The sequence below is a fragment of the Micromys minutus genome (assembly GCF_963924665.1).
Source record: "Micromys minutus genome assembly, chromosome: X".
Classification (NCBI taxonomy): domain Eukaryota; kingdom Metazoa; phylum Chordata; class Mammalia; order Rodentia; family Muridae; genus Micromys; species Micromys minutus.
The window spans coordinates 24,359,335-24,385,535 of NC_137970.1; the positions used below are offsets into that span (position 1 = coordinate 24,359,335).

The window sequence follows — 26,201 nt, forward strand, 5'->3', positions numbered from 1 at the left end:
GGAGCTGGGGAAAGAACTTTTGCCCAAGTTCACTAATGGGTAAGAAAAATGTGAAAGAAGTGGTTCCTGCCTTCTGCCCTTAGATCCAGAGTCATTTTGAAAATTAGAGTTTAGTGAATGGAACAGATCTGTGTATATTTTTATTCTGGAGAAATGTAACTCAGTTTGCCTCTCTACCTGTTTTTGCACTAGACACAACTCCGAAACCAGCTAATTCATGAATTGATGCATCCTGTATTGAGTGGAGAAGTGAAGCCTCCATCCATTCCAGTGGAAGGGAGTGCCCTCCTAATAGGGGCTTCTAACTCATTGGTGGCAGATCACTTACAAAGATGTGGCTATGAATATTCACTTTCTGTTTTCTTTCCAGAAAGTGGTTTGGCAAAAGAAAAGGTAAAGTCTGGTGGTTTTGAATTTCCTTTTGGCAGTTTTCTTTTTCTAGTAACTGAAATGCTACACAATTATCCTGCTTGTCCCTTGACTGTCTAGCTTCATTTCTTGTACATTTTTGTTGCCATTCCTGCATAAAACATAGTTTTTAGATAACAAATGAGTACCAAATGTGGCTGTTGTTAATGCTTTGGTATTTCAGTCTTTTGAAAATGGTGATATGTGGAATCACTAAATATTTTGAAGCTAAAGGTAATGTTACATTCCATGTGGTTTAAATTAGACTGGTAACTGCCATTTCCCTAATGTTCACTGTGGAAACGGATACTTTGTAGGTCCACTGCTGGTAGCACATGTGTTACAGATTGGAGACAGGTGAAGTGATTTTGATTTACACACAGTGAGTAGCTTCTAAATAGCATTATAAGGCAGAACATTTTGATTTCTAATGTGTTCCTTTTAGATTGCTGCAGGTGTTTCTGCTTTATAGTTGCATCAGAGAAGTACAAAATGCATAATTTAAAAAAAAATTATAAAGTCCCCAACTATAAAAGCACATGTCTATGGTTTAATCACTGATGATTTTAACTAGTTCTCATCATCACTGGACATAATAATCCATCGTATTAATTACTTTAAAGTCCCATTTAACTAACATTCTCAGTCCTTGTATATTATCTAAGGCAGACTTTTGTTTTTGGAACAGTTTTAGGTTTGCAGTAGAATTGAGTGTGGTTTTCATAATACTCTCCTTCGCCCGTGCAGAGTTCCAAACTGTGAATATCCCACATCTAGGGATATATTGGCTGCAGTCAACTAACCCAAATTTACATTTAATTGTCAGTCAAGTCTATCTTTCACAATAGGGTTCATTTCTGGTGTTCTCTGTGTATGTGTGTTGTTTGTAATTATTCAAAGGTTTTAAGAAATATGAACAATGTCAGTATTCTAAAGAAAGATTGAACTTTGAATATGCTGTACTTTATTAACAACTGTATTTAACTTGACAGCATAATAATTTATTTTTCATACTAGGCATGGGGGCACACATGTGTAATCTCAGCACGAGACAGAGGAAAATCCCAAATTTTCAGTCACGTTGGTGATTCCTAGGCCAACCAGATATACATAATATGACACTACTTAAAACAAGAATTCATTTTTAGCTCATCTTCTTTCTAATGATATGTTATATAATTTTCTTTATTGCATAATAGTTATATAATTATAGTAATAATTAAACCAGTTCATATCGTTAGTAGTTACAAATAATATAAATGCTAACCAGAGCCTTTTCTTTAAAGGGAAACCACTTGAAAATATATTGTATCAGTCTTCTAAGGGTAGTTCTAGTACATAATACATACTATAGCAGAAATATGGATATTAAGAATAGTTGTGTGATTAAAAATATTTTAGGCACACAGTAGTCATTCATCATAAGAATAGTAAAACCTGGAGTTTATTTACATTTTTAAATACCTGTAAGAATCTTGAAATTTATTCATATAGTCACTGGTTCACCAGATAGTTGAGTGTTATCTGTGAGGCATTAATCATTTCTTCCATTCCTGTTAGTATTTGGAGATTAATTATTTCATCAACACATTGTATCTGGGCAGGCAAGATCATTAGTAGATATAGGTACTTGTTACGAAGGTTTGATGACATGTTTTGGAGTCCTAGGACCCACATGGTAGACGGATTAAACTAATGTCCTACAAATTGTCCTCTGATCTCCACATATTTACCATAGCATGTTCATGCCCTCCTAATACACACATATACACTAAATAAATGTTTTAAAAGTAACAAACTATTTGATCTTTTGACCTCAATATATTTATTGTAATTTGTTAACAACATAAAGGCTTTACTTTTACATTATTGGGTTAACTGCAATATTATTTTAAATCTGAAATGAGTCTTAATTTTATATTCAGTAACTTCTTAGACATTTAAACTTGTCCACAATTTTGGCTACTGTCTTAGTTAGGATTTCTATTACTGTGGAGAGTCTCCATGATCAAGACAACATTCATGGGGCTGGATCACAGGTTCAGAGGTTCAGTCCATTATCATCATGGCAGGAGGCATGGCAGCATCCAGGCAGGCATGGCACAGGAGAAGGAGCTGAGAGTTCTACGTCTTCATCTGAAGACAACGAGTAGGGGATGTTCTTCTGAAAGCTCTTTTCTGCCCTGGGCAGAGCTTAAAGCATAGGACCACAAAGCCTCCTCCAGCAAGGCCACACCTACTCCAACAAGGCCACAACTCCTATTAGTGTCACGTTCCATGGGCCAAGCATATTCAAACTACCATAGCTATTTAATATTTTTTTTCTTTTTTTCCTCTTTAAGATATTTACTATGCAGGATCTACTACAACTCATTCGGATTAACCCCTCATCCAGTCTCTATAAATCATTGGTAAGATTGTTTTTATGATCTACCTTAATTTGCTACTTTTTTGCATGAGCAAGTAATAACGGAAACTATTTTCTTTTGACAGATTTCAGGATTTGATAAAGAAAACCAAAAAGGTAGGAGCCTTTGTCTTTGTGGGAAATAGCAAGATCTTTATATGTGCTGCTGCTTATAAAAATTCAAAGCTTGTGGTTATCAGAGATAAGAATAGGAAATTTAATTAGAATGAAAATAATAAGCAGCTATTCACATATTATTTTGATAAAATGGGTTATTTCTCCCACATTTCTGTCTTTTTAATAAGTCATAGACATTTAAGTAAGGATACTACACAGAAGTTAAGAGCCTAGCAAATGAAAATGCTATTTACAGAATATCACTGTTTAGGACATTTATACAATAACTCTCCTGAAAAAAAAATTGTAAAGTGAGCTGACTATCTTTATATATTAGACACCCACCTCAGATGGAATTATGAAGTGTTAAGTGTATTAGTAGTTTCTTTAAAAATATCAATGCTTTTTTATAAATTAAGTTTTTATATTTTCTTGGTAAATTGCCCCATCCTGGCCTTGATAATGGCCTTTCATTTAGTATATTGTTACTATGATTATTGGGACTGCATTTTAGATTTGGTAATGGGCTTTGTGTCTTAAACATAAACTGGCAACTTAGCTGCCAGTGATAGTTCATGTTTTCTCTTTTTAAGTAGTCTGACATGTGCTGTGGACATTCACCTTGCAGTCCGTCTAGGATGTTCATAAGTTGGAACTTAATGAGTAAACATTTGCTTGTCTCCTTTCAACCAGCCATTAGTTTTTGACTTAATTGCCAGGTCTCTTAGAAGTAATGTTTGTAGCAGGTAAGTAAATTGGCTTACAAGATGTTCTAGGCTTCCTGCAACAGAGATCATCCCTGTTGAATTTCATTATGGCAACTGACCCTACATTCCACAGTAAAACAGCTTCCAAAGGCTAAAGCTGGATCAGTTTGTACAACAAAATTATCTGTTTGGCAGTCTAAATACAAGTGAATTCAAAATAGAAAGATGACTATCTTTTATTCTATTCTGCTAAGTAAGTGAATAGGTAAGACCTAACTCTGGTTTTAATGGGAATTCTTATCTCTGCTGTCTCATGTGGTGGCCACTAAGGTCATGTGATACTTGAAATAGGGCTACTTACTCTGACTGAACAGTGACCTTGATTTTAGTTGAATTTAAACTCAGTTACATGGCTGTGATACTAGAAAGCACTGGCCTAAATTATGCCACTAATAGGTGTTACCAAATTATTGAGAAAGAAATTTAGAGCTTGAAGCAAGATTTAGGAATAATCCACTTTACTACAGATAATTCTTCTTAAAAGACTATTTATTGCCCACGTTTCCATACTCTACTTAATTGCTGTGGTTCCAAAAATATCTGACTAATACCTGCTACCAACTTACTATGATAAAATTTCTGGAACTCAGAGAAACTGAGTAGCAATTGTGTTAAACATCCAAGTACCAAAATTTGGGTGGACCTCTTTGACTAACCATTAGCCTTTTGTTAATTTTGGCAAAAATCAGTACAAGGAAAACTACAGTTCAAACTTAGGAGATTAGGTAATCCTTGGATGGAATATAGATTGTGGCCAAACAGTGTTACTGTAATGTTCTCAATTGGGCTCTGAGAATACTGAGCTTAACTTTGAAAATTATTGGAGCCTAACAGTTGAATTGGACTGTATTGTGTGTGATGGTTATTTGCATGGTAGGACTTAGTAATAATTATGAAATTGTAATCAAGTCTACATGTAGTAGACAGTAAGAACCAACTTTCTCATTGTTAGAAGGGGAATTATAGCCATCAAGATGGGTCAGCACATAAAGGTACCTGTTGCCAATCCTGACTGAGTTCCATTTCCAGGATCTACATGGTGGAAGGAGAGAACTGGCTCTCATGATTGACAGTTTAGGTTGTTAGTGTGATGTGTTTTTCTTCTTTTTTTTTTTTTTCTTAAGATGAGGGAGTAATGTGTTTGTAAGAAGTTAATGGAAGCTATAGATGTGGAAGTAAAGTTTTAAAATCTTTAGTAGAAAGGGATAAAAGATTATACTTTGGCTAATAAAGGAGTTCTTTTAACTTTAGATCATTTTTAAAGAACATATTTAAGTCCTTATTGAAGGGGACTCAGTTGTTTGCTTTTTGCTATAAGTAGCAATAAGTGTACATCACACATACTTTGTGCCCTTATAGCAGTGTAAACTGTAAATGACTAGGTAAAATATGGGAACACTAACAAATTGCTCTCCTAGATTCCCATTGTCACCACTTGACATTATCAGTGATTTTTATGCCAGGCGTACAATGCTATGCAGAAAATGTCTCTGTGTTATGTTTATTAATTTGCATTTATCTATGGGTATTGTATATTTGTTTAACATTTAAAAGGTATTTACGTTTTGTTTCCATTTAAATTTTCTTCCTGTGAACGTTGTCCATGTCTTTCCCTATTTTTTTTTGTTTAATGATTTGTAAGAGTTCTTTGACATTATAGTGAGACTTCTCTGTCTTTCCCTATATATCATTTGTCTTTTGAATTTATTTATGCCATACGTAAATTTATATATTTTTATATATTTTTTGTGGTTTTAGAAATCCATTTCTTTTAAGGTTTATATCATGCTTGGAAAGACGTTTCCTTGGTAATCAATGATAATGCTGTAACTCATTAATAAAATAATCAAATGATGTTCTGAAACAAAACCATGTTACACTTTTAGGTTTTCTTATGAGTTTCTTAAAGGAGTTGGCAGAATATCATCAAACTAAAGAGAGCTGTGATATGGGAACTCAGACAAGCACCACATTTCCTAGCAGAGTGTCCCTCGGTAATTATAACCTCCTTACTTCAATTCTGCTAGCTATTTCGTGATTATTATTGTTGTTACCTGATTATTTTTCAAATAGGATCTCACTATTTAGCCCTGGCTGGATTTGAATTCTCTTTGTAGATGGAGCTGGCCTTAGACTGTTGATTGTCATGCCCCTGCCTCCTCTGAATGCTTGTATTTAGAGATTCATTCATAATTTTTTGAAGAAGAAAATTAAACTACATGATTTTTTTCCTTGATCTGGAAAAATGCTGCCTGTATGTTGATGACAAAGAAATCATTTTTCTGGAATTGTGTTGCTGGAGGGACTAGGAATTGCTTTCCACTCTCATAATCTATCCTTCTGAATGCCACGGTTATACTGGCCAGGCATATAGGGATTCTAAGACCCAGGTTCTTCCTTACTTGTGGAGTTTAACCTCTCTAAACTAGGAAACTCATGTCTCCTCTGACTATATTTTTAGTCATTAAATTGGCATATGTTTTGGTCAGTGTTCTGCTGCTGTGAAGAAATGTATTTTAGTTGAGGCTTGCTTACAGTTTCAAAGGTAAACCTTTTGTCTCCAAGGTGGGGAGCATGGTAGCACACAGGTAGATATGTTGCTGGAGAAGTAGTTGAGAGTTCTACATTAAGATCTGCAGGCAGCAGGGAGAGAGAGCTCCTAAGCTATTTTCAGTGACATACTTCCTCCAACAAGTCCACACCTCCTAATCCTTTCAAATAGTGCTACTTCCTGGTTACTAAATATTCAAATATATGAACCCATAGTAGGGGGTGGGGTATTTTTATTCAAACCACTACAGTATGTTATAAACTGTTTGGAAAGAGTTAGAGAAGTCATTGTCCCATCATTTTATGGTACAGTTTTGAAACTGAGGTCCTCAGCAGGGAGAGCAACTTGGAAACCCCCATTTGGGTAGAGTTCAATATCTTCGGTCCAAGGCCTAGAGATTTTGCACTCTATACCTTTCTATAGTGTCTTCCTACCTGTGTTGTCTAGTTTTTATTGTCAACTTGACACATGCTAGAGTTGCCTTAGAAAAAGACCCTCAATTGAACAGTTGCCTCCATCAGATTAGGCTATGGGTTTGTTTGTGAGAAATTGCCTTGTGCAGTGTTGGAGGGACAGCCCACTGTGTGCAGCACTAGGTTGGGGAACTGATCTCTCTATAAAATTTAGTGTGAGCCAAGGAACAAGGCAGTAAACATTTCTCTTTGTTTCTGCTGGAGTTTCTGCTCGAGTTCCCTTAGTAATGGACTGTGACCTGGAGTATAAGCTAAGAATATAAACCCTTTTCTTCCCTACTTGCTTTTGCTCATGATGCTTGTCACAGCAATAAAGCTATGGTTTTATGTCAAAAGAGATGGAAAGCAGTTCTCTATACTGATGTGCTTAATCAACTTTTTGGCTCATCCTTAGAGCCTTTTAACTTAGAGGAAGATACGGAATCCATCATTTACAAAGTTATATTCTCCAATGAGGCCCTTAAGTATAGTTTTAATATCATTAGCAAAATATGTGTTTATTGCAAATGGGAGCTTTCCAGTAATACAAAGTACATAGAAAATTTTAAATTTCCTAGTGGCTACATTTAAAAAGACGTAAAGAGACAGGTGAAATTTATTTTAATTATTTAACCCAAAAATTCAAGATATTTCTGCAAGCAAATAGTATAAAATATTAGTGAAATATTTCATATCCATTTTATGGCATTTTTTGAAGATCTAGTGTGTTATTTTCATTATACTCAGATTGATCTAATTTCGAATACTCACTGACACCATGTGGCTAGAATATCCTGTCTCATTCTGTGTGGTTATGGCTCATTTAGAAAATAAATGGCTGGAAAAAAAATGTGCCACAATTGTGCCTGCCAAAGCACTCAATATTTTCATCTACTCCTGCTAGCCCTTTCTTTCCGTGTTATTTTGTGAGTGTGTGTGTTGTGTGTATGGGATTGTACTCCATGTTCAAGTTTATTCTCTGCTTCGTAGTTTGTTTGGCTCTTTGGTTAGTTTAAGGGCCAAGGGCCTCCTGGAAAGAGATCTGATGTGAGAAAGTCAGCAGGCCTCAAATTGAGCCTGGTTATGCTATAGTTGCTTAACCCTCTGGAAGTCAATCAATCTTTATGGCCGTTTGTTCCTTATCTGTAGAAGGCAAGAATTAAAGTACATAGTTTTTATACTTTTAAAGTCTTTGATTGGAATGTGTGTCAACCTTAATTCAACTCTAATCCAAGCTTTGTGCACTTAAAAACTGAGAAGAGATTGATTGATTTGTACTTGTCCTTCCCCCAATTTATTATATTTCCAAACATGCAGAACAGTTGAAATAATGTTACAGTGACTGTTTTCCCACATAAATGCTACTGTGAAATGTGTATTATACTTGTTCATTACTTATCTGTCTGCTTATCTCAGGTTTTGAATATATTTCAAAGTAGGTAGCAGATATCTCTATACTTCACCTTTTAGTATAGTCTGCTTTGGGCCTCTTACATAGCTTACTGAGTTTATATTTTCTAATTGACTGTTGTTTTATTAATAGCCGAGAAGTTTCAGCTTATCGATGATGAATTTGCAGATGCTGTTCCTCACCGTCCCAAGCTAGAATCTTTAGAGACAAAGTTAAATGAGTATAAGAAAGAAATGCAACACCAGCTTCAGGTAGAAATGTGTCAGAAGGTAAGCTGTAGTCCTTGCTGCCGTTGATGAGTGCCAGGCCCACTTATCTTCTTTACTGGCTTAACCTTGGCTAAGTGGGGGACATCTAGAGACTTTTTATTAAGGGATGGAGTGAATGAAGAGTGAATTTATACTGTTTTTAAAGAAACTATTTTTGTCTTTGTGCTTAATTCATAGATGAAGTATTTTAGAGAAGCTGAAATAACAAAAATTAAGATGGAAGAGAAAAGAAAGTATGAAAAGGAATTGGCTGAGTTCCGGAATGAATTTGAAAGAACTTGTCAAGCAAAAAATGAAGCCCTCATTTCTCAGGAAAAGGACACTCTGGAAAGAATTAAAAAGCACCGAGAGGTTAATACATGGGCATAATTTACTGAGAGTCTGTGTCCTGTTGTTGTTAGTAGCTTTGTGGAAGGATCTAGAAAGTACAGTGGATGGAACAAGGCTCTCGAGGGGCAGGTGGGACTCCTGTCAGGAATACAAAGAAGGCTGAGCTCTGAAAAGCTCATGTAGACTTTGCTCAGCAGTGTCAAAAATTAAGGACTGGGGTGAATGTCCACACTGATTAGGAGACACTCTCAATCGTGTCAGGAAAATTGGAGGGGGCTTTAAGGAGAAGCTTAAGGGTAGTTTCTGTGAACAAGGGGAGAAGCTCTTTAAAACAGAGAGGATCTTACCATTGCAACACCTAGCTGAGGCAGTAGCCAGGAAGTGGCAGAGCAAATCATGTGCTTGGACAAGAGGTTTCTGTTCTGGCTCTGGGGAGGATTGATCATTTATGAGCACCTGCTTGCCCCTTTCTGTGAGGGTGGGAAAGTAGATATAATTGGGGAATGGTGTTTTGCTAAACTTAATTTGACCTGAGAAAGACAGCCTAAGAATTAAAGACCTTGGTGCTCTGATAAGGGAATAAAGAGAGTAAAGAGAAGCAGGTAAGAACGTGAGAGGCCCCCATCCTAAAGGAAATGAACGGATACAATTCGTGACAGACTCAGAGTACAGTCTGAGTGGCTATGTTCAGAGCTGCCCAGTCATATTTCAGGCAGATTTCCTCAGGAAAACCCCTTTGTTTGCTAAGAGAATGTCTTCAGTCAAACATGACTTGCACCACTGTTTTCAGTGTTCATCCAGAGCAGTTGTTAGATGTTCAAAATAGGAGTGCTTCCCCCTAGAGTTCACCCTTTCTGGCGATTTTCAGTAAGATCTGTTATCCAGCATGATATAGGACCCCTGTACTAGCATATCTGGGAAATGAACTATTTTCATCTATGAAAATAAGCATAGATGTTTAACAAACTGGGGTATCTTTAGACTAACAACTTTACTTTCAACATAGGTGGCTGACTAGATCCCCATTTAGTTAACATTACCTAAAAGTAATTACCTAAAGATCTAGACCAGGTTTTAGGAATCTATATTTCTAACAATGGCAGTGTAGTTTATTGTTCACTGAGGGGCTATCTTTTGTGTGTACAAGGAAGTACAGTTGTGAAATTACAATATAAATTTAAAAACAAATCTTCACTGAAATCTCTTCAAGGAGAAATTGTTACATTAAGTATCTGTAGCTTTAATTGTGTTCTAGAATAAGGAAACAATATCTGAGTTCCAGTGTTTTATTTAACGTTGCTTGCTTGCTAAAAGTAAATGCTTTCCTGTGCAGATGGAAACAAAAGAAATTTATGCTCAAAGACAGCTTCTACTAAATGATATAGATGTGCTTAGAGGTAGAGAAGCAGAGCTGAAGGAACGAATTGAAGCTTTTGAATTGTAAGTAATATGTGTTCTTTTTGGATATAAAATATTATACTAAATATTATGCCTGAATTTTCTAGCCTTTTCTAAAAGATTGTGGTGTGTATGTGTGTGTGTGTGTGTGTGTGTGTGTGTGTGTGTGTGTGTGTGTGTGAGAGAGAGAGAGAGAGAGAGAGAGAGAGAGAGAGAGAGAGATAGGGGAGGGGAAGGGAAATCTGCAAGGGTACATGCAGGTGTACTTACCCATGTGTGTCTCTGAAGGTCAGAGGTCAATGTGAGGTGGTTTCCTTCATCATTCATTACCATATTTTTATTTCTGGGTCTTTCATTGGTTGGTCTGAAGCTCAGTGATTGACTAGACTAGCTGGGCATCAAGTGTCAGAGTGTCTCTGTCATCTCCAACACCATGCCTGGCTTTTATATAGGTCCTCATGCTTTCACAGCGAGCACTTTATTTACTGAGTTATCTCCCCTGCCAAACCATAGTGCAAGTCTGTAATCCCAGCACTTTGGAAGGGTGAGACAGGATTATTTATTTCCATGAGTTTGAGAACAGCTTAAGCTTCATGGTAAGTGAGTTCTAGGCCAGCCTGCATATTTGAATCAGGTGTTCAGACCTGGTACTGTACTGAAAAAAATGAAATAGAATAGTCCAACTTGCCCTGTCATGGTTGGAACTATTTCTCAAGGTGTTAATACCCTGCCTAAAAACAAAATAAAATTGTCAGGGAGAGTTTCTGGCTCTGACGATGGTATCAACTGATTTAGAAGGTATAACTTGGGGTTTTTCTTGAAAGTATTAGATAATTAGTTGGAAACTATGGTGAAATATTTCTGTCAGACTCCCTTGAGGCTGGACAACTTGGATGTTGTCCTAATATTTCTATAGATTGTGTGCTTTGCAGCTACCTTTAGTTTTCAGACCTGATAGTCTCATGTATGTAGCTGAACTACAGGCATCCTGGCCAGCTCCATTTACTTACTTTGTACTCCAGTAAGGAACTCTGTTCTAATTTGGCTCATTGGGTATGGAACCATTTCTCATGATGGGTCAGGAGTGCTACTTAATGTTTTCTAAGTGCTTAGGATGCTTCATCTTTCAGTTCTCACCTGGGACTGCCAGCAAGCTCACAATCTGTAATGAGTATGTAACTGTTTTCCCAATTAGAATATGCTGTTAGTATTTATATGCTCTTTAGAAGTCTTAATACATTAACGAAATTGTCACCATTGTTATTGGTGTTGTTTTTTTCCCTTCTGTAGGCTCAGTTCTTTTGATTTCTTCTCTACTTAACTTTTTATACCACTTCTATTCTCCTCTCCTTCTAAGCATTCAGGTAAATTAAGTGTATTTTTCTACTCCATGCCTTTCCAGGTTAGCCAGCAGAGGGTGCTGGTGCTTTTGCTTAGCTCTTGAACCAGTGAGCTTTGGGTAATGGTTCTCAGAATGGCTTGTTCTCTGCAGCACCTTTCAAGTAGGGAACTGCTGGTACTACTCATTCAGTCTCACTAGGAAGACCTTGTGGGCTCAGTGTATAGGAAGATATGACTTCTTCCTCCTTCTCTCTCTTCCTCTCTCCCTTCCTCTTAAGTCCCTTCTGTCATTCCCTCTTTTTCAATAGATTATTAAATGTTGAAAGCAGGTCTTAAGCTTTTAGTATCTATGGCCTAGTGAATTAGATCCAGCAGTTATAAACAGTATTATAGAACAGTTATATATGTAAGCTAACTTTTGTTTGTATTTTTGTAACACTATTCTTCTAAATTGATTATGGCCACTTTCCATCTATAGCCAGGTTTTTGTTATGTTTTAGTTTGTTGTTGTTGTTTTGGTTTTTTTTAGGATATGTTTTCATTTTGTTTTTAACCCTGGTTGACCTGAAACTCACAATGTACACCAAGCTGGCCTTGGACTTGGAATGATCCTTCTGCTTCTGCCTGTCTAAGTTAGAATTATAAACATGGGCTCATGATGTAACCTGTGTGTGTGTGTGTGTGTGTGTGTGCACGCGTGCGTGCGCATGTGCATGCACTCGCTTAGTTTTAAAACTAGGGGCTGGAGAGATGGCTCAGAGGTTTAGAGCACTGACTGCTCTTCCAGAGGTCCTGAGTTCAATTCCCAGCAACCACATGGTGGCTCACAACCATCTGTAATGAGATCTGATGCCCTCTTCTGGTGTGTCTGAAGACAGCTGCAGTCTACTCATAAAATAAACAAATAATGAAAACTAATCTATTTATTGGTGTGTGAGTGGGTTCATGCATGCCAGAGCAGTGCACACATGGAGGTTGGAGGACAACTTGTGAGAGTCAGGTCTTTCCTTCTATCATGTGGATGTGGGTCCTGGGGATCAAACTCAGGCTTGGCAGTAAGTGCCAAAAAGTGCCCTCCTACCCAGTTTTTAAATGTTAGTTATCTCCCATAAGAAACTACTTTGGCATTGACTCCTTAACACTTTAAGCCAGGTGCCCCTTATTTGCTCCTTCTGTGGTGTGATACACAGTAGCTAGGTCAGTTTGTAAACTATAGGGAGACTTTTTCTTTTGCTTCCTATTAGGACAGTCACATAAATTCAGTCTGCTTTCCTACAAATGGTTTTTGGGATTAATTTCAGGACCCAGAAGCTCCAAGAAGAAAAAAATAAAAATGAGGCTGAGGCACTTCGAAGACGGGAACAGAATCTAAAGAATATCGAAGAGACTTATGATCAGAAACTCAAAACTGAACTTCTAAAGTAATTGTTGGATGTTTTTTAAAGAATAATACATTTGAATTAAGTTGATGATAATGTAACCAAAATTGGTGAAGTAGTAAGACTAATATTTACATGACAAAATTCAGTGTTTGAATAAAACTATTTTCTTTGACAAATCAAACCTTTTTGATGAATATTTAAGATGGTTTTTAAAGCATACAGAGTAGAGAATTGCATCATGTACTCGTACTCATAACTTCTCTGGTTGTGAGGGCTTGTGATTTACTTTAGCCTTACATAGGTAAGTATGTATTAGATTGTATAATTATTCCCTTTAACTTTGGGGCACCGTATATTTGCCTAGTTTGTGTAGCTAATCAGCTGTAAAATTGGAATTCTAATTACTTAGTCATCTTTTTAATGCTGCTACTGAGATGAATGTCAATAATAAGTTTTTAAGGTGGAATTTGATCATGAACTTGTGCTTTGTTCTCTCAAGACTCTGTAAAGCCAGGATCAAAACAGAGGAGCTACAGTAAACTATATGAAGCAAATGGTGATATAGGGAAATGAAAATATGACAGCTACAGTTAATTTGGCTTATACTCCTTCTCTCCTGCTTCTCACTGTGTAGCCCAGGTTGACCCAAAGTTTTTGATTCTCTTGTTCTAGGATCCCAAGTTCAGTGATAAGAAATGCGTACTATTATATCCAGGTTCTCTAGTCTGAATTTTATGGGCTAGTGATTAGAATCCCAGAGCAAGGATAATTGGATGGTAATTTTTATCAGTGGCAGATGTACATGTCCCACCTATTAACCTTTAATATTTGTCTTTGGTTTCAGCAAAGGTAGGGGTGAGGATGTTCATTACAGTAGGGTTTGTCTTTCTTTTGCCCATCTCTGAGTAGTGACAACTAAAGAAAATAAGTAAAACTCTATGGTAACATCTATTTTGCTATTGCTGATATGGATATAACACCAGTAGGCTATCACTTGTACATAAACCCTAAGAACAAAGTCCATATCCTGATTGGGATTGGGGACATCGCACAGGCAGATTACAAATGGCTGATTGATTCCCTTGGCATCTCTGGGGATACATAGTTTGTTGTGTGCTAGGCAAGCTTGTCTTTGTTTCCTTTTATGCTCTATGTATGAATTGAGGCCAGTGGAAAAGTAGTTGTTTTCAGTAACCCCATGATAGCATCCTTTATTTTGTGTGATGGAGTTTTGGAACTATATTTATAGGATGGAGGTTTTATTGGACCTTTGATGTTTAGAATTCAGTTGCCTGGCCTAAGAACTGAGACTTTGAAGTTTCTCCTAAGCCCTGTTGGCACTTTAGGGATGCTGAACCACAGATAAGCTTCTCAGCATTAGTGCCAAGGGCCTCATTTTAGTTATTCTGATTCTCAGGTACCAACTGGAACTAAAGGATGACTACATCACTAGAACAAATAAACTCCTGGAAGAGGAAAGGAAGAATAAAGGTGATATGGATGCCTTACTTCAGTTCTGATATAGTTATTAGCCTTCTAAGTTGCATCTGTTGTATATTCTTTTTGTTTGTTTCTTGTTTTGGTTTTTCAAGACAGGGTTTCTCTGTGTAGCCCTGATGGTCCTGTCTCTGTAGAACAGGCTGGTCTCTAACTCAGAGATTGCTTGCCTCTGCCTTCCATGTGCTGGAATTAAAGGTGGGTGTCAACACTGTCTGGCATTTGTTGTATGCATACTCTTAAATTTGCATTTCACTTTTTACAAAACATTTATTTGCATATTTATTTGTTAGAAATAGGGGGTGTATCTGTTAAATAGTGTGCATGTAGAGGTCACAGGACTTAATGGGACTTGATTTTTGTCTTCCTACCATTGGGTCCCTAGCATTGAAATTGGGTTGTCAGACCTAGCATCAGGTGTTTTTACTAACTACTCCATCTCACTGGCTTCTCATTTCTTTTTTAAAGGTTTATTTATTTTGATTTTATATGTGTGGATGTTGTGCCTGCACATATGTCTGCACCATGTGCATGCAGTGCCCATGAAGGCCAGTAAAGCATATTGGATTCCCTGGAGCAGGAGTTACAGATTGGGAGCTGCCATGTGGTTGCTGGGAATTGAGCCCAGGTCCTCTGAGAGAGCAGCCAGTGCTCTTAACTACTGAGCCATCTCTCCACCTACATTATAGAAAATTTTACTTTTTATGTCCTGTGACCAGGTTTCATTGTCCCTTTTTTCCTTACATATGTTTATACTTCCTAAGTTCTCAAGTTTACATTGACCCGAGTCTATGAAAGTTGAGTACACTTTTAATTTTCACTTATTTTACTTTTTAGTATATTTGTAGGAAAATTTGAAAATAACATGAACTTTGGCAATTTCAAACTTTTTTTTCAAGTAAACTAGAGCCGCTTACTTACTACTGACTAGATACCAACTGTGTGGCTCCTTTTGCTCCTGTCTTATAGAAGCAGATAAATCTTATAGTTTAGTGTTATTGTGTATTTAGATTTAGTAAATTTTCTTTTGTTATATATCTGCATAGAGTTGTGTTACAGGAAGGAAAAACTGCAGAAGGAAAACAGATCTTTGCTTTTAAGGAAAGTAGACTCTGAACTTTAAGGTCTCATGCCCTGCCCAGAGAGAGTATCTAGTTAGTATGTAGTAGGAATTTTACCATGTATATGGCATGTGTAATTTGGTATCACTCATTGGGTAATGAGACTTATTTCTTATTTGCTCACTATAATTTTGGCTGATAAACTTGTTGCTTTGAATTATGAGACAGTGGTAATTAGGTCTCACAGAGTGGCCATAAGTTATTCAATGTCTTTTATGTTCAGTAGGAAATCACTATTTAATTGATTCTTCTTTATTCCCCAGAGAAAACTATTCATTTGCAAGAGGAGCTCACAGTTATTAATTCAAAAAAGGAAGAACTCAGTAAATCTGTAAAGCGTATGAAAGAAGTTGAGGTAATTGTTAAATCTATTTCTTAACTTTCTTTAATGACATGTTAGGGTCAATGCTTTTTTACTATTTATAGAGAATATAAGATTTATAAGATTTTTATTTTTTTAAAATGTTTTAAGATTTATTTATTTTTATTTTATGTATATGGGAATTTTGTTTGCGTGTATGTCTGTGCACCACATGTATATAGTGCCTGTGGAGGACAGGAGATCCCCCTGGAACTGGAGTTACCCAGGGTTTTTAGCTGCCATGTAGGAATCCACATGCTGGGAATCGAACCCTGGTTCTTTGGAAGAACAGTCAATGCTCTTGACACTGAACTATGTCTCTACTCCCTTATGCCATCTTATATGTCTGTTGGACTGATCATTTTATGTCTAAGAAGGTGATCGCTGAAGTTTATACAGTAGGTTCTAAAATTTCAAGCAAAGGCACATAGAAAAAGAACTTGGATCTAAGAATCCTGCTACTCTAATTCTCTCTCCCTCCTTAACTGCTTATGTGCCTTTAGGTAAGTTCTGTGACTTAGAGATATTTCTAACAAAGCATGACTGTTAGGGGAGTTGGGTGAAGTACCCATAACAGGCGGCCAGTGGCTATTAGCTTCTAGTTTACCGGCCAGGGATAGGTGAGAGAGAGCCTGTCTTAAAAAAAAAGAAAAAAAAAAAAACTGAAGTGGATTTTGTAGGTGAAGTTTACCTTTGCATCCTTGGGACACATTAAACTAAGAAAATGAAAGCACCTCACAGCAGTAGAGACTGTATGAACCTTTTATCTGTTTTTTTAAAAAATGTCTTGTTATACCATGCAATTATATTGGTAGCACTTAGGAGTTGACTCCAAATTGCATTCACCATACACCCTTCCTGACTTCATAGGGCAGATGTCTATTGATATAGGTTCTGAGCTTCTGCTGGCCTATCACCAGTGCAGAAGGGATCTTGTTGCAGAGAGCCTGACTTCTGTCTGGTAGTCACTGTCATTCATTTGTGATGCTCAGATTCAGACTGCCTTCCAGCCTTTACTTTCGCAGTGTTGTGAAAGTTATCCAGATATGTTTTTTTTTTTTCAATTTTAGCTGGAGCTGGAGTCTGTCAAAGCTCAGTTTCTTGCAATGTCAAAACAAAACCACTCGCTGAATGAAAAGGTGAAAGAGATGAGTGATTACTCACAACTGAAAGAAGAGAAAGTGGAGCTTCAGGCACAAAATAAATTACTTAAACAGCAATTGGAAGAGAATAGGAATGAAAACTTACGTCTCCTAGACCGTATGTCTTTTTCTGTGATCTGCATGTTTCTGTAATTTCCATTAGGTCGGGGTTACAGAACTACTACTACCTATCATAAGGGAGGCTTACAGGGAGAGAATCTTTTAAGATCCTGACATTGAAGTTGCTTAACATTTTGTTTGCTATTGCATAATTAGGAGTTCCATGTAAGTAGTATTTGTTAAGTAACTGCCTCTGCAGATAGTTTCAGGATTTGTGCCCTCTGACTGTTGCCTCAGGTGAGCAAGGCAGGGAGAAGAGATTGAAATTGTAATCATTTCTATTCCTAGCCTTGGCCTCCAGGTACAACCGTCTAGACCGTATGCCTACTGTGATTCTCAACCAAGAGAACTCACAGTCCCTTCTTGACGCCTCCCATTGGTGCTCTGTGCCTTTCCTTACTTAGTGTACCTCTGGAAGTTTCTTCCTCTTCTAAGCCCCTAGTTCTAAGAGCATCCTAATATTGTGGCCCAGTTTCTACTACATTATCCTTTATGATTATCCTACATAAGGCATATTTTACTAAGGACCTTTAGGTGACTCAAATGAAGAGCACCATAAACCTTATTTCTGGAGCCTGACTGCCATGGGCTGCTGTTCATATGACAGAAACCAAGGACAGGCACTGACATGTGACAACTGGGGAGCTTTTTATTATAATATTTTGTGCATGTGGGAGAGAAAAGAGATAGGCTGTTGGGTTAATTTAAGAATTTGAAAGAATTCTTTATCTTAGAGTGCTTCGAGAGGAATCCAATTATATTAACATACATTAAATTATTTTATTCTGAAATTTGTGAATCAAGATTGTTCTTAGTCTACTTAATAGAATTAGTAGAATATGAATTGCATGAGTACAAAGAAAGGAAACTATTTTAAACCTCTCTAGATGCTTTTTCTTTTTAGTAAAATAGGCAAATTTCAGATTGATAATGACTAGGATTTTTTTCTTTCTTTCTCTTAAACTTTCTTAGGTATAACTCAGCCACCTCCTGAGCTTTTGATGTTTCAGAAAGAATTACAGAAAACAGAAAAGGCTATGGCACTGGAGTATAAAGGCTTTGAAACTCATAAGCAAGCTCTGCAGAAACAGCTGCAGAGTGAAGTGAGTATTGTTCTTTATTCTTCTGCTTTGTAGTACTTACAGAAAGCTTACATGTGTCAAGCCATTAAATCAGATTATTTGAGTCCAAAGAATTTCTTCTCCCAACATTGCAAAAGAGCCTTTCTCATGTGAGAAAATTCTCTGCTGATTCTAACTTCATGTTCCTAATGATAACAGCACGGAAGAGAAAGCAAACTCTGAGATCTAAACTTCTCAGAAGTCCTGGTACTTCCCACTGTTACTTGATAACCTGCTTTGTGGCTTACACACACCTCCTGTGTCAGTGTAATTTCTTCCTGTGAGCAATAGAATGACTGTTTTAGACAGGTAGCACACACATTTAGTCCCAGCACTCAGGAGGCAGAGGTAGGTGGATCTCCTTGAGCTCTACAACAGTCAAGGCTTCATAGAGAGGCCCTATCTCAAAAACCACAACTTGTTTGGTGAAAAACTTGTTTGGGTGTTGTTTTAATAGGGGTCATCCTATTGATTGTTGGTGTAAAGGGTTCTTAGAATTGGCAAAATAAAGACTAAGCATACTAAAAGACATTTTCCCTTTAGAGCAAGCTGTAATTGTATTTTTTTTTTTTTCAGATTGAAAATTCTACACAGCTAAGGACCCAGATATCAGAATATGATGCTTCTGTTAAAAGGTTAACTCTTCAGGTTGCTGACTTAAAGTCACAACTAAAACAAACTCAGACAGGTTGGAGACTTTTTTTAAAAAAATAAATTGTTCATTATGTGTGCATGTATGTGTAAGAGAGAGAAACAGATACATAGAGCACCAGAGCACTGTGGCACTCTGGTGGAGGTTACAGGACTTTTGAAGAACTGGTTCTCTGTTTCTACCTTAGCAAGACAGTGAGTCTCTTGTTTTAGTGTCTGCACTGCCTACTCCAGACTAGCTAACCTGTGCACTCTGCCCATTGCCCTGCTGGTTCTACCTCTAACTTGCCATAGGAATGCAGATGTGTGCTCCTACATGTAGCTTTTTTCTTTAATTCTTTGACTATTTCTTATAAAGTAATCTTGATTGTATCCATCCTTCTATCTCATTCTAGCTTCTGCCTCCCATCATTATATCTTTCTTTCAGCTTCAGTAAGTACTCTTTATTCCCCATGTAACCCACTGAGTCCACTTAGTGTTGTCCATATGTACATGGTTAGATAGGGCCTTCTCTCTACATAACCCTGGCTATCCTGGAACTTACTATGTAGCCCCTGTCTCCCTAGTTCTGGCATTAAAGGCATGAACCACCATATCTAGCTACCCATGGTTTTTGTTGGTGTTTTTGATGTTTGTTTTTTGAAGATTTACTTTTTAATTTTTTTATAATTATAATTATTTTAATTTTTATGTATAGGGCCATTTTACCTATATATATGTGCACTGTGTGCTTAACCGGTGCTTATGTAGGCCACAGAGGGACATTGCATCCCCTAGAATTGGTTATAAACTAATTTTAGTGGGTGTTCAGAAGTGAACTTGGGTCCTCTGTAAGAGCAACCAGTGTTCTTAACTGCTGAGCCACTTCTCCACCTGTCTACCCATGGATTTGACCATGTTTATAGTAGCAGTAACAGTTACAGTGAGCTCTGTCCAGTGGAGAAGACTTCAAGTACAATTAAGAGAACAATTGGTTCCTCCCATATGTAGCCTTACCACTGTTGCATTACTAGCACCCCGGTCTCAGGGACCACACTCAGGTAGTCTGGCTCGTACAGCGATCACTTTTACCCTTCTGAGTGTCTCATTGCTTCCCTCCCCCATCTCAGTGTTTGCTTGTGTGTGTGTGAGAGAGAGAGTGTGTGATTCTGTTAAGGCTAATAGGCTTTCCCATATATCTATCTTTCTTTTTTTACCAGACTTGTATATAAATAAGAGAAGCAGGATAGAATATTGCTCTCAGAGTTGTAGAACTACTTTATTTTGGCCTTCAGTTGAAGTTGTTTGATCTTGGGCATTACATGTTTAGAACTTTTTCAAGTTCCCCACTTATAATGGAGATAATGATCCCTACTGGGCCACAGTGGGCAAAGATAGAATGGATATAGGGCATGACCTGGCATATAGAAGCTCCTAGGGCACTAGTTACTGCTAATGATTCATTACTGTCTTGCTGTGAATGCCTTTTCCCCTGCTTCATGGAAAGAGGAGAAAAGCTTGAATACTTTCTTCTTCAGTTGGTTTGGGGCCCAGTGTGTATTTGTTACGGTTCAGCTTGTTTCTCATCTTCTTTATTTGTCTTCGTTAGTTTCTGCTTGGACTCTTCAGTCACTTGTTCCTTCCACCCTCACTAGTTTATTTCTAGGTCTTTACTCATTTCTAAACTCTTTCTATTAGCAGTTGTTTGCTGACTGTGTCTTCCACTGAAGTTATAGTAGTCTTGTAATGGGAAAGTAGTTTAGTGAAGCTAGGCCCTCCTGTAGTCCTTCGCACATGGCCTACCTCTAGCCCATTGTTTAGTAGCATCATAAGACGCAGCATAGGTGCTGGATTTATGCTTGGAAATCTCATCAGCTCTAGGAATTGCTGACCATGTGGCCCCCAGGTTAGAGAAGACCCAATCCCTTCTCCCAGAAGAGAGCAGTGGGAATTTCTGGCTAGGTTATCTGACACTTAGGCTTGGCAAGAGACTAATTATATTGCAGTTAAATGTGTGAATATTCTCGTGCTGATTGGAATAAACAAAGACTTATTAAATGTGTTTGCTACAATTCAGATCTGGCTAGACTTTGTACCCAGTAAGTTATATATTTTTCACTTCTCAGACGTAATTATTGCATACTCATTTGTAACAGATTGTGAAATTTATCATGTTTATAAAGGCTTGGTACATGAAGTTAGCTTTCAGTAAATGTTAACGAGTATGACTGGATTCAGAAACTGTTTAATATGTAGGCTTGTTTTTACTACTTTAAAAAATATTCTTAAGTATTATTTAATTTTATTTGTAGCCTTTTCTTCTCATTTCTCAAATTTTCTTTTTGTGTCCTGCAGCCCTAGAAAATGAAGTGTTCCGAAATCCAAAGTATTCTCTGACCCTGCCTTCCCTGACTGGCCTATTGAGTGGCAAGATGGCACCCCACAATGAAGATACAAGTGGGGATTTCTTGAATGCACCCCTTGAACGGAACAAGGTTATGGCAGGTGCAGTTATGCCAAGGGTCCCACCTTATGTAAATACAGCAACGGAGGCTAGTTCCCCAGACTCTGACCTTGAGTTTGTAGCCAGTAGTACTAAAGCCAAAGTAAGAGAGCTAGAGCAAGAGGCTGAACGCTTGGAAAAGGCCTTCAAAACTTACTATCAAAGAGTTACTCAAAATCCTTCTATGAGCCTTCAGCCGGAAAAGAGTCCTTCATCTGCATACTCTGTAGGAGCACTCAGAAGCATAGCTTCCAGTTCTAGGGATAGACATGTTTCTGCAGAGAACAGAGTTGTCTCTGAGCAGCCTCTTGCGGACATGCTGAAGGAAGAAAAGAGTGATGTGTCCAAAGCGTTCATGGGCAGTGTGGTTTCACGGCCACACAGGACCTCTTCTTCCACATGTCTCTCCTCTACACCCCATCCAAAATCGAGAAGAAGTCTGGATAATGAAATGTATCTGGAAGGTAAGCCACTGTCCAGAGGGTTGTGACATGGATGCTTTAGACCTAGGCAGCTTGGGGAGTCTGCTCCAGCACTGGTGGCTGTTCTCATTCAACCATACTCTGGTCAACAGTGGGTAGCCCTCCCCTGTAACAGGATTGCTGTGGAAGTTGGCAACACAAAGTGTGTTAAGGTCTAGAGGTTCCTTAACACACAGAAGTGCTGAGGGAGCAAATGGTCTTTGTTTTGCTGCTGATTAGTTCTGTATGCTCCATGTTTCTTCTACAGTTTGATTTTGGTGCTTGAACCATTTTGGTTTTCACACAATAAGTTTGGCTATTTGCAAGGATGGTGTAGAATTTATTTTGAAATTAATAGAGCTTTTAAAAAAACACGTCAATATCTTCTCCCTGCAGTTTGTAATATTTTTATCCTATTTCATCGTAGGTCTCAGGAGATTACACATTACTTCCTCCAGCCCTTGTCTTGACAAAGAATCTGCATCACCTGCTACTTCCCCTACTCCTTGTCCTGAGAGAACAGCCCAGCCATCGCCTATTACATCTAGGCACAGCTTCTCCGGTCCTTCTATCTCCAGCCCTCCAGAGCAATCTGCCTGGTAAGTTATTTTCTCATTATCTTCTGTTGAATCGTTCTACGAACTTGCAGTTTTGACCTTTACTCCTTTGGTCTTTATAAGGCAGTGTTAAAGATCATGTGGCAGTCTGGAATTTACAGTTAGATTGTAAACTCATTTGTGGTCTTTGAAAGTCATTTGAATTATGAGGGAGAGTGTGCGATAATTGTGTGAATAAATATCTTCTTGGGACTGTGAATGGATTTGGTTCATAAAGATAGATAGTTGTTTATAAAGTTTGTCACAGCAAATAGGTTGGGCTCATTTTGAGAGTTGGAGAAATTTCACACATCAAAATGTCATTTAAAAATATCTTTTGAAGGTCAGGAGTGGTAGCACACAACTTTAATTCCAGCACTTATGAGGCAGAAGTAGAAGGATCTCTGAGTTCAAGGCTAGCCTGGTCTACAGAGTGAGTATCAGGACTGCCAGGGATACACACAAAGAGAGGCCTTATCTCAAGGACAAAAAGTGTTTTGGTATTTAAATACAAACAAGGTTACAGTTTGTGTAACATTGAAAAAATCCTGAAGTAATGGTGGACTCTGTAGTATGACTGTCAAGGTAGGAAGAAATGGATTAGGCCAGTGGGTCACTTGAGCTGTAATTTACAGGAAAGACTACAACAGAAGTTTCTGAATCCCTACTGAAACAATTGTATTTTTTAATATCTTTTAGCTTGTAGTTGTTTGTTTTATTCTCAGACAGGCTCATTTGCTATATTGCTTAGGCTGGCCTGAAACTGGGAGTGATTCTCCCGCCTATCTGCCTTCTCAACTTCGAGACAGCATGCCCTGCTTGTATTGAATTTTCTTACAAGGAAGCAAAAAAGAGTATCAAGACCCATAGTATGTTAAATCAGCACACTTTGATATAGATTGGCTTGTGCATTTGCATCTTTAGCTGGTTTGTGCTGATATCATATGGAATTAGAGAAAATGTTTTGTGGTTACTGGAAAACTACCCTAGGAATAGTGTTGAGAGTATGCTATTCTTTGTTAACTGGAGCAATGTCAGGGCATAGGGTGGTAACAAGAGAGATGACTGAGTGAAAGAGACTAGTTGCCAAGAACAATACCTAGTGGCAGGCTCTGTCCTCTGAAGCTATTCTCTCTCTCATCCCCCTACCACACACACACTTTTTTTTTTCTTTTCATTTTTCTTTTCTTTTGAAATATATTGCAGTAGGAACTAGGATCTCATACATGCTGGGCAAGCATTTTTTTTTTTTTAACTATATATGGGTGTTTTGCTTCCATGCACATCTGTGTACCACATGCCTTCCTGGTGTCTACAGAGGCCAGAGGAAGGTGTCAGATCCCCTAGAACTGGAGTGACAGGCTATTTCGAGAAGCCATGTGGCTGCTTGGAATTAAACCAAGGTCTTCTAGCGGAGCAGCCAGTGTTCTTAACCACTGAGCCATCTGTGTAGCATTTAGAGCCATTCTTTATAAGCCAATGAAAAAATGAGTGTCAGAGCCAAGCATCCTTGCTTATGTGTGTATCCCCATATTTGGGAGTCTGAGATAGAATTGCCAGGAGTTTGAGGTCAATTTGGTCTACATAGTTCTAGACCAGCCAAAGAGAACCTATCTTTAAAAAATTGCAAAACATTCTGCAAATTGTTTTTATCAACCAGACAACTTGTGCCACCCTATTATCTTGGCTTTTTATGTTGTTACTAACACTTCATATTCATGTATTTATTCTTCCAATCAAGTTTATATCAGAGACAAACTGAAACACAAGATAAAAGTGAGTTTTCAAATGTGGACAAGCAATCTTTGAAAGATAAGGAGAAATTTGAACCATCTTTCAAATGTAAGTTTTGAATATTAGATTTTGTGTGTGTGTGTGTGTACATACATATGTATATGTACATGTTTACATATGTGTCATGACACCTGTGTAGTGGTCAAAGGACAACTTCAGTTATATTTCATCTACCACCTTATTTAAGGCAGGGTCTCATCATTCCATTGTATATCAGTATACCACGCTAAATGGCCTGTGACTTAACTAATGGTGATTCTCCTGTCTTAGCCTTCCATCCTGCTTTAGTCATACTGGGATGACAGACAGCCACTATCATGACACTTTTTGTGTGGGTTCTGGGGATTCTAACTCAGGTGCTTTCTCCCCTTGCAAAACAAACACTGTATTCATAGAGCCAATCTCCTTAGCCATGTAGTATTTTTTAAAATTTTTATTTACTTTTATTTGTAGAGGTGTTTTGCCTGCCTGTATGTCTTTGTGTCTTGTGCCCATAGTGGCTAGAAGAGGGTGTCAGATTCCCTGGGGCTGGCATTACAGATGATGACTGTCATGAGAGTGCTGGGTGCTAGAAATTGAACTTGGTCCTCCTTAAGAGCAGCCAGTGCTCATTTTACTGATGATCCATCTCTTCACCCCAACCCCATCCCTAACACATACCTATCCGTTTTTATAAGAAGAAATATAGCAAAGGTTTCTTTTAGCAAAATACTCATAAGTTGGGACATGTCTATTTTGTGATGTATTGTTTTATTTTTCTTTTTAAAACAATTTTATTGCTCTTTTAATCTGAGTGTATGCACATGTATGTAACATGTATGTTTGCAGCACAGCACACATCATGGAGACGAGAGAACAACTTGCATGTGTCAGTTCTTTTGGTTCACTTTGTGTGTCCCAGGCATTGAACTTAGTAGTCAAATTTAATGGGGGGTACCTTTACTTGCTGAGCTGTCTTGACAGCCTTTCTGTGACAGAGAATTTTAAGGTGCACTTGAATTTCCTTTGAAAACAGTTGTTATAACTCATAGATTCTAAGTAAGTGTTTCATTGTTCACTCTTTTCCTTTTTGTGGAGTATGAAGATACTGTTTAAGTTATATTGATCCTGTTGATTCTTCAGACTTAAGGAAACCTCATCTTCACTGGTAGAATGGAGGTGAAGGAATATTCAAATGAAGGGCTGGGACAGTGGCTAAGGCTGGGTGAGTGGTATACTCTGGAAGTAGAGGCAGGAGGATGCCCTGGGGCTTACTAGCCATCCAGTATAGCCATATAAGTGAACTTTCAGGTTCAGTGATAAACTCTGTCACAAAAATAAGGTAGAGAGTGACTTAGAAAGACACTGAGCATTGACCTGTCTCTACATGGATACACAAACATTAAGATGAGAAGTCAGGAAAATGGTGGCCTGACTATACTATAGCCTTGCCTCCAACAGTGTCACCTACTTCATAAGGATAAGGATATAGGGCCCGTCACCTCCGACACTCTTGAGAATTCTTTACATTTGTATAGAATCTATCATTTGGGCTTATAAATTTCATTGTTAGATCTGAAAATAATCATATTCTGCATAGTTAAGTGAAAAGAGAGTAAATTTTGTCATTTTTTTAACTCAACAGTTAATCTGACTTTGTTAAATCATTGATTTTTTCATTTTTTGAAAATCTCATACATGTATACAGTGTATTTTGATCATAGCCACTGCCTATTCTTCCTCAACCCCTCCCTGACTCCCCCTTCATGTCTCCCTCCAACCTACTGAGTCCAGTCAGAGCACAGGTGTACGGATGTAGGATCATCTACTAGAGCAGGGGTAACCCAACAGGACCTCTTTCCTTAAAAAAAATACACTGACTCCCCCTACTCCAGTAGCTCTCTGCTACCAAAGCTCTCCCCTTTGTACCAGGTGTTGACTGACATTTTATCATTGATATTTAGGTTGATTCAAAGGATTTTATCATCAAACCAAATAAATTCTCTAGTACTGTATTGATTTTTTTTACACACATGTAATTC

At 37.8% G+C, this 26,201-nt stretch overlaps 1 protein-coding gene across 1 annotated transcript in view; it reads left to right on the forward strand.

Moving 5' to 3' along the window:
* OFD1 (OFD1 centriole and centriolar satellite protein) overlaps positions 1-26,201 on the forward strand; it is a 37,205-nt gene that overhangs the window by 5,227 nt on the left and 5,777 nt on the right. The window contains exons 3-18 of the mRNA XM_080909683.1: positions 193-393; positions 2,751-2,819; positions 2,902-2,932; positions 5,586-5,693; positions 8,246-8,382; positions 8,560-8,733; positions 10,046-10,152; positions 12,753-12,872; positions 14,251-14,324; positions 15,715-15,806; positions 16,883-17,072; positions 18,047-18,177; positions 18,772-18,883; positions 21,182-21,793; positions 22,218-22,389; positions 24,128-24,228. Coding sequence (XP_080765809.1) covers positions 193-393; positions 2,751-2,819; positions 2,902-2,932; positions 5,586-5,693; positions 8,246-8,382; positions 8,560-8,733; positions 10,046-10,152; positions 12,753-12,872; positions 14,251-14,324; positions 15,715-15,806; positions 16,883-17,072; positions 18,047-18,177; positions 18,772-18,883; positions 21,182-21,793; positions 22,218-22,389; positions 24,128-24,228 — 2,431 coding nt within the window. The remainder of the gene's footprint in view (positions 1-192; positions 394-2,750; positions 2,820-2,901; positions 2,933-5,585; positions 5,694-8,245; positions 8,383-8,559; positions 8,734-10,045; positions 10,153-12,752; positions 12,873-14,250; positions 14,325-15,714; positions 15,807-16,882; positions 17,073-18,046; positions 18,178-18,771; positions 18,884-21,181; positions 21,794-22,217; positions 22,390-24,127; positions 24,229-26,201) is intronic.